This window comes from Aspergillus fijiensis, assembly GCF_003184825.1.
Source record: "Aspergillus fijiensis CBS 313.89 unplaced genomic scaffold BO72scaffold_7, whole genome shotgun sequence".
Taxonomy (NCBI): domain Eukaryota; kingdom Fungi; phylum Ascomycota; class Eurotiomycetes; order Eurotiales; family Aspergillaceae; genus Aspergillus; species Aspergillus fijiensis.
This window is the reverse complement of record NW_024468983.1, coordinates 148,785-161,850: the sequence shown is the minus strand read 5'-3', so window position 1 is coordinate 161,850 and position 13,066 is coordinate 148,785. Positions and strand designations below refer to the sequence as shown.

General features: G+C 50.8%; 3 protein-coding genes across 3 annotated transcripts; 1 reads left to right on the top strand and 2 right to left on the bottom strand.

The window, feature by feature from the left end:
* Window positions 1-48: 48 nt before the first annotated feature.
* On the bottom strand, window positions 49-1,561 carry BO72DRAFT_444839 (lipase 1 precursor). Its single transcript, XM_040943911.1, has one exon. It carries the CDS (start codon window positions 1,526-1,528, stop codon window positions 239-241), a length of 1,290 nt encoding a protein of 429 aa, XP_040804829.1. The 5' UTR covers window positions 1,529-1,561; the 3' UTR covers window positions 49-238.
* A 2,219-nt stretch (window positions 1,562-3,780) lies between these two features.
* On the bottom strand, window positions 3,781-8,646 carry BO72DRAFT_261623 (glycoside hydrolase family 18 protein). Its single transcript, XM_040940127.1, has 14 exons — window positions 8,545-8,646; window positions 7,929-8,480; window positions 7,744-7,856; window positions 7,597-7,670; window positions 7,417-7,516; window positions 7,305-7,347; window positions 7,081-7,218; window positions 6,005-7,016; window positions 5,839-5,895; window positions 5,569-5,778; window positions 4,981-5,455; window positions 4,629-4,921; window positions 4,452-4,533; window positions 3,781-4,388 (listed from the first exon to the last, which is right to left on the bottom strand). The coding sequence occupies exons 2-14, from the start codon at window positions 8,400-8,402 to the stop codon at window positions 3,938-3,940; spliced, it is 3,522 nt and encodes a 1,173-aa protein (XP_040804828.1). The 5' UTR covers window positions 8,403-8,480; window positions 8,545-8,646; the 3' UTR covers window positions 3,781-3,937.
* Window positions 8,647-9,606: 960 nt separating this feature from the next.
* BO72DRAFT_370304 (carbohydrate-binding module family 18 protein) lies at window positions 9,607-12,336 on the top strand (the record flags this gene model as incomplete). The annotated part of the gene is made up of 14 exons (XM_040940957.1): window positions 9,607-9,776; window positions 9,850-9,914; window positions 9,982-10,171; window positions 10,243-10,299; window positions 10,360-10,489; window positions 10,543-10,940; window positions 11,003-11,128; window positions 11,198-11,271; window positions 11,343-11,419; window positions 11,479-11,501; window positions 11,558-11,597; window positions 11,663-11,799; window positions 11,876-12,034; window positions 12,090-12,336. The coding sequence occupies 14 exons, from the start codon at window positions 9,607-9,609 to the stop codon at window positions 12,334-12,336; spliced, it is 1,893 nt and encodes a 630-aa protein (XP_040804827.1).
* Between the last annotated feature and the right edge of the window lie 730 nt (window positions 12,337-13,066).

The window sequence follows — 13,066 nt, the reverse complement described above, 5'->3', positions numbered from 1 at the left end:
AGACAAACCGCTCCAAAATCTTCACTACAAATAGTCTTGAATTCCTCCAAACAAACCACAGCTCATAAACTCATCTTCATTAGTATATATATCGCATATCCCATATCAGCATAGCATACCCGACCGTTTCCTCATAATTACATCCCCCGCATTTCACCCCGAAGCATTAGTATGTACAACCCTCCCATCCAGATACTATACACCTCCGCACACCCACCCCATCACCCACCAACCGCACCTAGAACACAGAGCTGGTGACATTGACCGTGACATTGCGGAAGGTGCACCCCTCGGTCTTGTACAGACTGGCATAGCGGCCCTCGAGCACGGCACCCACGAAGGTCAACGCCGCGGCGTGCCCGTTGATCTGGTCGGCGGAATGGCCGCCGACGGTGTTGCGCTCGTAGAGGATGTTGGCGCCGACGCCGCAGTAGCGCGCGAGCAGCACGTCCGTGTCGCGGATGGGGCTGACCTCGTCGTGGATGGCCTTGTAGGCATAGACGGGCAGCCGCGGCACGCCGTGGTAGCCCATGTAGCCGTCGCGGTTGAGCACGTACTGCACGCGGGGATCCCGGAAGGTGTCGCTGCCGTTGACGAAGTAGTTGTAGATGTTCTGGCCGGCGAAAAAGAGCTCCGATCCGGTCAGGGTCAGGTTGCGCGCCGCCAGGAAGGTCGTGCGGTTGTACGGCCCCGTCGGGTGCAGCTGCGAGACCAGGAAGTCGTACGTCTCCGGGTATTGGCTGGCGATGCCGAGAATCGCCTCCGGGACGAGCCCCGCCGAGAGCGTGCCGGTCACGGTGTTCATCACGTTGGTGATGTTGGGCGTCAGGCCGCCCAGGGCGGCGCCGGCGAGGGTCAGTTCGGGCGCGTATTGGTTCTGCAGCTCCGTGGCCCATTCGCTGGCCAGCGCGCCGCCCGAGTAGCCCCACAGCGCGGTGCGGGTGGTCGCGGGGCCCAGGGCGTGGAATTGGGTGACCCGCGGGTTGGAGGCGGAGTAGAGGATGCTGCGGATCGAGTCGAGGGTCGCGTGCCCGGATTGCACGCCCGCGGTGAAGGAGGCCAGCGGCCCCTCGTAGTCCGGCACGTTGACGTACCAGCCTTCGCTCAGAGCTAGGGAGACGTCCGTCGGCGGCGAGCTGTACATGGCGTAGCTGGGGCTGGCGTTGAGGTCGTTGGAGTCGTAGGCGATCTGGTAGGAGAGCAGCGCGGTGCGGTTGTCGCTGCCCGTGCTGGGGTTGGTCGGGATGAAGACCGTCGTCACGGCCCACGAGGGGTGGTATTGGCTGTCGGTCGTGCGGTAGACGATGTTGTACGCCGCCGAGGCGTTGCTGACCAGCGCCGTCAGGTTGCCGGGGGCCGGGCGCAGGCGCAGAATGGTGCCTGGGAGGGTGCTCTCGAAGCCATTGGGGGCGCTGTAAAAGGGATCCTCGGTGGGAGGGAGCACTACGGACGGGCTGGTGGTAGGCAACCCGTAGACAAGAGGGAGAATACTCCCGAGGAGAGGGAGGAGCCGGGCCGGAGAGAGCATGGCGAGGAGGGGATGAGGGAGATGGGGGGGGGGGGGGAGGAAAGAGGAAAAGGTGAGAGAAAAGGGCAAAGTACGGTGGCTTTGGGGGGGGGAAGCTGTGTTTATGTGCCGGGCGCTGACCGACAATCCCCGCAAGGTACGGAGACACTAGACGGAAGGATCCAGTTCCTTGTAAAAGTGCAGTTCACAGCGCAGCAAAGCCGAATGACATCAAACCTCGTGTCGGGCTTCGGGCAGCCAGTCAAAGTGGGGAATTTCCCTCGGATGGCCCGGATCCCTCATTAATCATTAATCATTTATTCCCGCAACCCTCAGGCACTTTCGGTCATTTTCAGCTGCGTAACGAGATTGGTCGGTTCAGCCATGCTGAACTCAGCCGCAGCTTGTTGCTTATTATTGCTTGGCGTGGTGTAAGCTGGAGAGCTGGAGACTGGAGCGCTGCGTCCGTTGGGGGAGGGAAAAAGATAGCGAGCGATCAGGGCTCCGGCCTTCCCGTGACTCCACTCCAGGCAGAGACTCTCTCGCCCTGCCTTGGAACTGCCATCCCTGGTTGGAAGATTATGTCATGTCATATCTGGATGTACAGTCCATTCTAGAATGCCTCGTTGCTCGTCAGGAGAAGATGTACTCTGCGTAGATACTTTCGATCTTTTGGTAGAGATGGAAGATGTTCAGAACAATTGATTGTTGCGCCCCGGCGGATAAGAAGAAAGGCGAACCCTCCACGGCGCCAAGTGGATCCCCCCAACCAGCGGTGACCTTCTAGAAGCACTGCACAGCCCGGGAAAGTCGGATTAACCCGCGCCCCGTTACAACTCTCCTCATTGCAATGGGTTTTGTGGTGCGTTAGGGAAATGTATCTTGCTACCACCGATAGCAATGGGTCGTAGCCTCCGCTGCCTCGGCTGCCATAACCTGGTTTCCTGCGAGGGACGGCACACCACAACACCACAACGTAAGCGTCGGACTTTCTTCACTCAATTATACTTTGGGTTGCTGCCCGGCAAACTCACTAAGTCCAATCGGTCAGCTTCTCCGGAACAGGCACAGAGAAAATCCCTGGTCTTGTCAGCTATAGCGTCAGCAGGGTGATCCCACCTGCATATGGTGTGATAGCGCTAGCCTCCTCCGCACAGCTTCCCCCGCATGCCGCTGCTGTTTTGGTCGACAATTTTCGGGGCTATCCCTGCTGATCTGACATGTGAATGAACTCAATCATCGATGTTCTTCATCCTATCGGTTGTGTTCCAATATAAATCAAGGGTTTTGTACAAATATCTGAAGCAGTGTACAATTTGATATCCAACCTACAGCAATTTTTGTCTTGCGGATTAAGTGGTGGGTCACGGGAGTAGGGCCGGCTTTCTGGCATCAGTAACCCTGTCTGTACCCCTGGGAAATATACGGCAATTTGATGAAGCTCGGGAATGGGCAATGTAGAATTAACTTTCAAGTTCTTGGTGGTTATACTAATTGAGTTCTTACCATGTCCTTGAAATGCGATCTTTCCCACCAAACTCCCATGAAAGCGCATATGCCAGTGATATCACTAGATCAACAAAACTGCTTATTTTTGATACAGAAAACGTACAAAGTCAATAGAAATAGCTATTGAATGCACTATAGGAACAATAAAAAAGAGACTATAAATTGACTCTAGTCGGTTTTAAAACTGCCAGTAGTTAAAGGCCTAAGGTTAAGACATCTATAAGAATACTTTGGGAGGGTTTACTGCTCTACTTACTTAGAGAGAGGCCTACAGAGACTCCGGAGAGGCCTCGCTGCCTTGTCTGTGTAGTAAAATGCTTGTCTTGCTTGCTCACTGTGCACGTGTTGCGATAAAAATATTTTCCCTGGGATTTCAGACCTTAATTAGGGTATTGATAGTTCTATATTAATAAAAAAAATCTATTTATGTGTATGTGTAGATAGAACAGTACCCAATTTAGATTTTGAAGAATTCCAAAGGATTTTGAGAGTTTTGTTGAGAATAGAAGAGAAACGCGTTGTGTGGAAGAAGTGGTGGGAAAGAGGTGGAAACCGAGCTGTTCAGAAGATGCGTGGTGTTCGGCAGGTGCGTGGGGGATTCTATCCATTCGTCGCAGAAGGTTCACTGTCAGCTTTTGCCAGCGTTATTGAATGACACAATCAGTTCGACCATGCCAAGTGTGAACAATGACATGCTCAGAAGAAGACAAGGTTTTGTAGAACAACTGGAACTGGTTCTCTCCGCCACGATTCTTTATGAGTGCCGACCAAATGAGTAAGAGTGCTAACTTCACGCCCAGAAGCTTGCTGGCTTCAGACACCATTAGTGTTGTATCGCATTTGTGTTCTATTCTCTGGATTTACTGCACAAGGTTGGCGATGGTGCCCCTGTGGACAGCCCGAGCCCTTGGTTCCTCAATTCTAGTGATAGTGATGTTGTTGATGATCCAATAGATGTCTCTTCCGGCGCTTAATCCGTTCGTCACCTTCTTGGTGCGTGGGTGTCGTGATAGCAGTGGCCGTAGCAGCAGGATTTGTCTCCCGAGCGAGGGTGTTGGGAATGCTCTGCCGCCTGGAGGCAACCGGGCCAGATGGGCCACCACCGTGTTCACTAGCAATCCCTGCGAAAGAAAACGCAGCCCCTTCGGTGGGCTCTGGGGCAGGAAGGGCAGCTTCACTTTCTTCGCGCCACTGTTCCGCCACCACTTCGGCCTGATAGACGGCGGAAAGTGGCAGGTCCCGCTGGAGCACGGATACGGCAACCTCGCGCTTCAGCCAAGCGGCGGAGAGAACATTGTCCGGCAGATTGTCGGGATAGCTGGGAGGCCTCGCATACTCCTGCCGCGGCCAGTTGTAGGGTTCAAAAAACATCCTGGGTTTTCGTTAGATCACAGACGAAGAGGAGCCTCAATAGCAAATCGTGAAGAGAACTTACGGATCTTCAGGATAGACACGGAACCCAACATCTCGTACTGTGCGGTACACCTTCACATCTTCTTTCATATATGTGAAAATGGCTGGATTGCGATAAGTATTTGGGCGCGTTGGTCAGTTTCCCGATTCCTTGAGAAAGATTCTGATAGAAGGTGCATTGGTGGGTTTGAACACGTACGATAACACAGGCTACCCGGAGTCTGCGAGTCGAAGCCGTATTTTTGGATGAAGTGCTTCCCATCGATAGGGGCTGTAGCCCGAGGATCGCCATCGCTGAGACTCCCAAAGGCCCAGGTAATGGGAGGCTCGTTCGGAATGATTTTTCGAACACTTCGAAGCGAGGAACAGGGTTTGAAGCTCATACTCAACCAGTTATCCCAATCTCGACCTTGCGCTCCGTTGGCAGGACCGTTCATCCATCGAAGAGCCTGCACTTTGTTTTCGAGGAGAGATCCTAAGGGGAATTCGTCCCTATATTGAATGTCCCCGAAGTTGTTAGCTGACTTCTTGCACGGGGAGGGGGGGCATACACTTCACAACTAAGTCGCCCGCTACCAGCACTAGAAACAACTAGAGACTTGTACTCATCGCCTCGAAAATGCTTCCATTGGTCCTTGAAGGTTTTACCTGGCCGTTTCTGGTAGTGATACACCGTCTGTCCCGACATTACCTTGTCCACCCCCCAGCGCTGATTGTCGCACACTTCATCAAACCCTCTTCCATAGCGGCAATAGTATGTCACGCTGCAGTCTCGATCTTTTTTGCCGTACTGCGCTCTCTGCCAGCCGCCCTTGGCGTTAATTAGAGAAGTAGGTACATCCTCAAATTCGACGGGAGGGTGCGTCACGATCCCAGGGCCCATGGCTCCCTGACCGATATTCGCGACAATTCCTGCGTTGTACTCGTGCGCAGCCTGGATGTTGTCCTCGATGCACATGTATGCCGACTCCGCTAAGTCATCGAAGCCATACCTAATGCCCGCGAACGGAATGCCACTATCAAAATCTGCAAAAGAGATTGCGGAATCAGATCGATCAATCTTTGAGATGGCTAGGTAGTAGTCTTGCGAGGAGCCAAACTTACGAGTGGCTAGAAGGGCAGGACGCAGGAATACTTACCGAGTAAGGCATTAACGGCGTCGATTCCAGTCTCCACATTGCACAAGGGATCGTTCTTCCCGAGCGTCCAGTACCCATACTTGCTTCCTCGTTTTCTCAGATTGCCGGTTGCTTCACCCTCTTCTTGATCTTGCCCAATCAGGTTCAACGAGTCGGTGTTGGTGTACGGCGAGGGCACGAAGCCCGAGCAACAGTAAGACTGAGATCCTCCTGGGAGTCCCCTCGAGCGTCAGTTGGATGCAGGAAACTAAAAAGGGACGCGCCACAGACCATTACACGTCCAATCTCTGTAGTTCGCCCGGTCGTTGTCCCACTCGTACTGATTTGCTGGTAGAAAAAGATAGATCTTAGCAACCACAGACAAGGTCCAATGGCAGTTGAACATAGCAATATGGGCCATGGAAACTTTGAAGGTAGCTGGGAGTAAGAAACTTACTGTTCGATGCGATTAAATCAGTGCCATCGGGACAAGTGTTTGAGGCACACGACAAACCTACCCCTCGGAACCCGTTCCAGGAGCAAGTCCCTGGATTAGTGCCCGGGGCACAGCAGAGCTGCTTGAATTGCCCACTAGGACAGGCACTGTCCCGATCAACCCCCAAAACCTGCCCGGTGGCACTGGTTTGGCTGAAATAACCCGGGATACAATCCTCGCCGCAAAAAGACCAGTAGCAAGAGTTACGCTTTGTGGCTGCATCATTGGCCTGGGTGAGGACCTGCTTATACGCTTCGGCTTCCGCAGCGGAGACGCCATTAGCGGTGCCCACGCCCATCAGATCATTCAAGCTGGTATTGTCACTTCCATCCTGATCGATCGACCAGATCAGCGTACCTCCCAAGCACCGCTGATTCGCGAACATGATCTTCATTTGCATAGATTCCCCGTCGTCGTAACTGACCCACTGGTCACTGCCCCACGTGATCCACTTGACGGCTGCTTTTTGATCAAAAGCTGGGGTCAGGTTATTTGCAGTAATAACCCGCTGGATTTCGGCATTCGAGAGTGTTCCAGCGGAGTTCGTACATTCTCCTGCCGTACCTCCATAGCTAAACACGCAGCCAGGGATGTTGCAAGTGGGGTCCTTGAGTGTAAAGGACCGGCCATACCAGCCTAGTCCGAGATTGACGTTCCCAGGATTCACATCGTTTCGCCATAAGAGGTCGAGGGCATTCTCAATCTCGGTCAGATTTGTATGGGGTCGGACGTAGGGGCCAGTGAACTTGTTCGATGAGTCCCAGACCCCATGAATGTCGTACGTCATGACATTGAGAAAATCCGTATTTGCTTCGATTCCTTGCAAATCGAACCACCGGAGATACCAATAGGAGGCTGGCAGTGTCACACTCAGGCCGTACCGGCTCCCAAAGGCAGCTTTCAACTCTTTTAGCAAAGTCACATAGTTCGTGGTATCGGCAGCCACCCCGCCTCGGTCAGGGGCTCCGGGGTACTACATTTGCTTCCAGGTCAGCCATAATGTCATTGCTCCACCGCCCAAAAACTCTTAGACTTACTTCCCAGTCAATGTCCAGGCCGTCGAACCCCCAGTTTTGCATGAAGGACATCACGGAGATAATGAAGGTCTGCCGGTTCTCCGCACTTGCCGCCAAGTCACTGAACGCCGTTTGCGTATTCGGGGTATTGGTGTTGTCCTTGCTTCTTGTTAATTTCCGTCTGATGCCATGTTTGACTCACCGAGGGATCCTAATCATAGGCGAGATCGGGTTGGGATACTCACATTGAAACTCCAACCCCCAAGCGAAACCCATGTTTTCAAGTTACTATAACAAAGGATACTTGTTTAGGCTCCAGTTAAGTGAGCCGAGTCTCATTGGTAATGCAAGACTTACGATTTGGTCTTCTTCAATGCCGTGAATTGAGGATACAAAACCTCGTCGCCTGCAGCCATAGGCACGATCTGGAATGTTGTAGGATGAAAGTACACAAATGCTATGAGAGAGGGCCATTGTTAGCATGTGCAAGTTATGATAGTATCCCATGTCACAAAGCGAAACGAGTTGAGAACAGACCGAAGTTAATGTGTGTGTATGGTGTCACGTCGAGATTCGAGGGAAGACGCTTGTCACATTTCCGAATTGAGGACCTGCGAATTTCGGGCAATGAGTCAGGTTGCGACGTTTTCTTATGATGTAGCCTTGGCAAGAGAGGACACTAACCATCCCTCGTAGTAACCAATGGTTCTCTGTTTCGCACTGGCCCCTCCGCAGGATGGCTTCGTAACAGCGCCACAGCCCCCATAGCCTTCCTGACAACCGGCATCGCAAAAATCCTAAATGTTTCACTCATCAGTCTTCGGCATGCTTGAAGATCATCGACTATGCAGATGCCGACTCAGACTTACCGACGTAGTACCACAAAATCCGAATTTGGAGCAACAGACATTTAGTGGGCAGGTGTTGTTGCCGACCATGCCGTACTCACCACATTCGGCCTTTGCATCACAGTTGGAGATACAGACATCTGTACCACATTCGGACGGTGAATACCCACAGATTCCGGTTTTGCTACAACAGGCCCCGTTCACGCAAGGAGTTCCGGGCGCACAAGTGCCCGTAGGCAGATCATCCCGTCGGTGTAGTGTCTTGACTGTTGCAAGAGCATCGACAGGCTGAAGAGCCTTCACCAGGGGATTCACACTGTGTCCTGTTGTGTTCTCAAAGACGGGAGTGGAGTTCGAATGGACGGCAAACAACGGGACGTAGGCACTGCTGGCGTTGGTACTCGTGACGCTCACTCCTTGCGTTACTGCCAAAATAGCCACAAGCGTGGTGAAACCCAGAAGACCATCGGCCTTCGGAGAAGAGGAAATAATCATATTATCAGGAAAATTGGTAAACGTCGTGGCTTACCATAGCAAGATCATCTGAAAAGCAAGTCACCCAGCTGCGGTCCTCTACCATGGAGAAGGTTAGCATCTCTGTTTTATATGCACCAAAGAGGCTATTATATGCTCTTACCCCTTTTTTCTTTGCTCTTCATCTTTTTCCTCCGCATTTGGAAATTAGTTTTCTGTTAGGCTTTGTTCATTTCAATCCGTATTAGCGAGCGTCAGGTACTGTGTATGTTTGGACAAGATAGTATCCGCTCATGCTTCCTATTTCTCTCACTGAAATAAGCCATGAAAGCACTATAAGCCCGTATCACAGCTTCCGGCGAATGCGAAGCCAAGGAATCTAGACATCATCAATTTAGCGAGCAGGCGATAATATCAAAGCTGCCAGTTTGGTGGCAAATCCGTCTTAGAAGGAACAGTTCGGCCGGCTGGGCTGCCTCTTTTGTGGAATGCCAAGCAGGCCAAGACCCCCATCAGCCCTCATAAACCCATTGTAAGCCTTTAAAGCGAACTGTACGGGCCGAGACCAATGCGTTTGCTTCGCTCTCGCCACTAGTGTCTACTCGGCGGATAATGCTGTAGGGGCGTAAAACTCACGTAAAATACTGTCAGCAAAGCCTCCAAGTTGTAGCCAGTAACGTTAGTCCCTGCATACTCTAGCTATATCTGGTCAAGCATTCTTGAAACCCTTGGTTGAGCACTACCTCGGTGGTAACTGTAGGATTTTCAAGGCTTTCTTCCATTGGACATGTCTCACCCAAACCCTGCGGCTAGATCATTAGATCGCCAAGCTGGCCGAGCCTAACCTGTATTTATACAAAGTACACACACTAAATTGACTACTGCCCACTACAGAAAGCGCCGTACGTACCTGTACAGCCATTGTAGGCCGAAAAAAAGAATTCAAACCTCTCGATAACTAGATGTAAGCAGATGGCAAGAAAACCCTCAAAGTCATGCCCCTGCATTTCTTTTAGATTGCGAACCGCCCCACTGAGAGATGATGGGGATTTCAATGACAGAACGATTTTGACAATTCGACTAAGGATAGCCCGACTCAGGGGTAAGGTTGTGAAAGTCTTTCTTCATCGCTCTCGACTGACTTCGCAAGAGCGGGAATATAAGATCTTTCCAGTCTCAACAAGGCTCGGACCTTTCACAAGAATACTTGTTTCTCTCCAACAACATGCCTTCTATACTGGGACCTTTGAAGAGATCTGAAACCGGGGTTGCCTTGATCCTGCAACTAAGTCTCGCGGTGCTGGTGCAGACCGCTTCTTTTCGTCTGTACGATGGCATTCAACCGTCGTACCTCGAGGATGCATTTGGGCTATCTTCGCAATGCCTTCAAGCCTTGTACGTGCGGTGTCAAATTTCTACAAATGAAAACGATAAAGAGACCTGGCTCATAATTGAGAAAACAATGCAGAAACTCAACCCTGAATTGTGATAGAAAAACAGCGTCTAATGCTGCTTCCGGTCCAGACAACTTCGGTGAGTATTGCCGCACCCACTCTATTGTCTGTTATGGTTAATGCTAAAAGGAACCATTGCCGATCAGCCTGGGACACACAAAACATGACAGACCTTTGCACACCCGCATGTCATGAGTCGCTAACCACTTGGCTTTCGGTTGTTGACATCCAGTGTGACAGCGAAACCATGATCGGTAGCGGCGGTGTGAACACTTTAGCAAAAATTGTACCGACTATGTGGAATGATGGTTATGATCTTGCTTGTTTGCAGTCAAGGTATTTTGTCAACTTAGTGTCTATGAGCAAGTGTTTGAGGTTCAAATCTATCTGACTGTAGACACCTATAGTTCCTCCGATTGGTGCTACTTGGAGTCCCAAACATGGCAAGGAGCAGACTATATCAGGTATGATGCACCGGGTATCTGAGGGGGGAACACGATATGTTAATCCTTAGCAATGACCAGATACTCACCGGATGCATGCGACAATGCCGACGCGGCTGATAATCCGGCGTATTGTGAAGATCCGACTTGGACTTCTCAGAACATGACCACGGATATGATGAAGATCACAAAAATGTACAACGAATCTACAGTGTGTGATTCAATTCCAGCAGACAGATGCGTTGAAACTGATAACTCATATAGGTTTGCAGCGAGTGCTTCATAAAAATGTGGAGACAGCGGTTGATGTCCCCGAATCTTCCCGGGGGAGACTTTGGTCAATACCTTGTCAATCAATATAGAGACATCCAGGAGCATTGTTCAACATCTCTTCCAGCAACAACATATGCCACAAGCCTTCTTGTTGCAACAGCCACAACTGCGGCGACATCCGCCGCCACCACCACGGCTGCAGCGTTTACCTGCTCAGGCCAACTTGTACTACCAGGCGCGATCCTCTACTGTAATGATCTTACTGACACATACAATGTCAGCACCGGTGCTGCTATTCATGCCACGGGTGATACGGCTTGTCAATTTGATAAGCCAATCTGCCTACCTTTGCCCTGTGAGCTAGACACCATCTACCACTTTCCATCTTGGTGAGTCTCACCCTCATTGTGCGATGGATGATCTTGGCTGAAACAATTGACTTGGCGTTTAGCGAGGATCTGGCTGCACGGTATTCCACTGAAGACCATAATGTCACCTTAACGCAGTTTCTCAGCTGGAATCCTTATATACAGGGCTCGTGTGGATATCTCAACGCTGCTCAAAGGGTCTGTACAAGGTAGGCTGGAATCATGGTTCCCCAGTACACATGCTACGAACTGTTCTCACATGAATCGATCTTTCACAGCGCTCCTGGTGGCACTTATAACGCCACTGCAGCGATCTATGCCCCTACGGCCGCTGGCTCCTACTTTACTACCGGTAAGTAATCCATTGGCTCTCTTTGTTGATTTTTTTGCTCGCTTGTAAGGCTGCTGATGGTCTTGAGCAAGCTTCCCCTGCTCAGCCTACGCAGCCGGGAGCAACCACAGACTGTGGTCTGTACTATCAAGTAGCATCCGGAGACACGGTACGATTCCCCTCTCTGGCAAGTCTTTTCGGAGCACAACTAATACTATGAGTCTTCAGTGTAATTCAATTGCTCTTCGATTGTAAGTTTCATCGTCACTCTGCCTGGTTCGACCTAGTCTCACTCATATTGCCTCAGCGGCATCACCTTTTCCGAACTTCAACAGCTTAATGTGGATGTATGTCTCCTCCTGTGTTACAATTCACTCTCCCCTGAGAAATTGTCACTTACTGGTCTGCATAGATTACCGACACGTGCAGCAATCTTTGGCTAGGCTACGACATCTGCGTTGCTCCGGTTACCGCAGCGCCATTGTCAACCGATGGTCGTTGTGGACCGTCATTTGGCCACTCGACGTGCACAGGAACCTCTTTTGGAGAGTAAGTCATCGCCCCCTAAGCTTTCTTTGTGCAACGCAGCTACAGAGCTGACCATTTGCACGTTGTGCTGTTAAAGTTGCTGCAACTTGGACGGCTGGTGCGGCAGTACGTTTGATTACTGCGGCGCCGATACGTGCATTTCCGGCTCTTGTGACCAAGCCGCAGGGGCGACCTCCGATGGTACCTGCGGCCCCGACCATGGGTACACAACTTGCAACAATCCTAGTTTTGGCTCGTATGTTGCCTTGATATTCCTCTTTCGTCGAAGATCCCTGACGCAGAACGTGTAGGTGTTGTTCAGTCTACGGCTACTGCGGTAGTGGCAGCGACTTCTGTGGCGCAGGCAAGTGCTATTCGGGCAGCTGCGAGGCCGACGTCGGAGGCCCGAGCATCAATGGTGAGTGTGGACCGAATTTCGCTGGGAATAAGACTTGTACTGGTACGCAATTTGGGTCATGCTGCTCTGTAGCTGGGTACTGCGGCAGCACAGCCGATTATTGTGGGGCAGGCAATTGCTACTCCGGGGCGTGCGAGTGAGGTGCCGATTGGGTGGGGACCTAGGATATACACACATCGCAGTGCCATTTGGCCAAAGCACGTGCATGTGTCGACTTTCGTGGAGAAATACAATGATAAATTTATCTTATGACTAGCAGGGTGTCGACTTAATAGACAGAAACCGATGACGCCTCTCGCAGAGGTGGTGAAGAAGGATTGATTCTCCTACTGAGGCTATCTCGGAGGAACTAGCTAACGCAGCCGGGTGGGTGGCGAGCTGGCACCTCAGGCACCAAGGCCCGGGGCCGCCGTCAGAAACCAAGAGAACTGTCTTGAACGGAGTATGTGGGTGGTAAACCTGGCGAGCTCGGGTGTAAGACATATTGTGTATTATTTCCAAGCGTCTGCTAAGTTACTCTAACATCCCATTATTGATGGCTACCAATAAACTACCGATAATATCTAATATGTTTCTTTATATATATATATATATATAATTTTTAACAACTTCGAATAATTTTTTATAAATTTTTATAATTTTAAAATCTTTTATTATTTTCGTAATCTATTATTATAATAATACTTGATATATTCTATATTTAGACTTGCTAGGTATATAGTTCTAGTATTGTAACGTGCCATGCCAGGGATATCGTAGAGGACGGCAGAATTTCACCGCTTAACTCACCGCCCTTCGGGGAATGGTCATACTCATATTCAGCATAGCTAGTGATTAGTGAAAATACAACAATCATCCTCCTCTATATCG

What these genes read in the sequence shown, in the direction of transcription:
- BO72DRAFT_444839 (XM_040943911.1), bottom strand. Translation starts at nt 1,528, where the DNA reads ATGCTCTCTCCGGCCCGGCTCCTCCCTCTCCTCGGGAGTATTCTCCCT.
- BO72DRAFT_261623 (XM_040940127.1), bottom strand. Translation starts at nt 8,402, where the DNA reads ATGATTATTTCCTCTTCTCCGAAGGCCGATGGTCTTCTGGGTTTCACC. An exon ending in TTGGGGGTTGGAGTTTCAAT is followed by an intron (nt 7,219 to 7,304) that starts GTGAGTATCCCA and finishes ACAAGAAGCAAG; the next exon opens with GACAACACCAATACCCCGAA. An exon ending in CGCCGTTAATGCCTTACTCG is followed by an intron (nt 5,456 to 5,568) that starts GTAAGTATTCCT and finishes TCTCTTTTGCAG; the next exon opens with ATTTTGATAGTGGCATTCCG.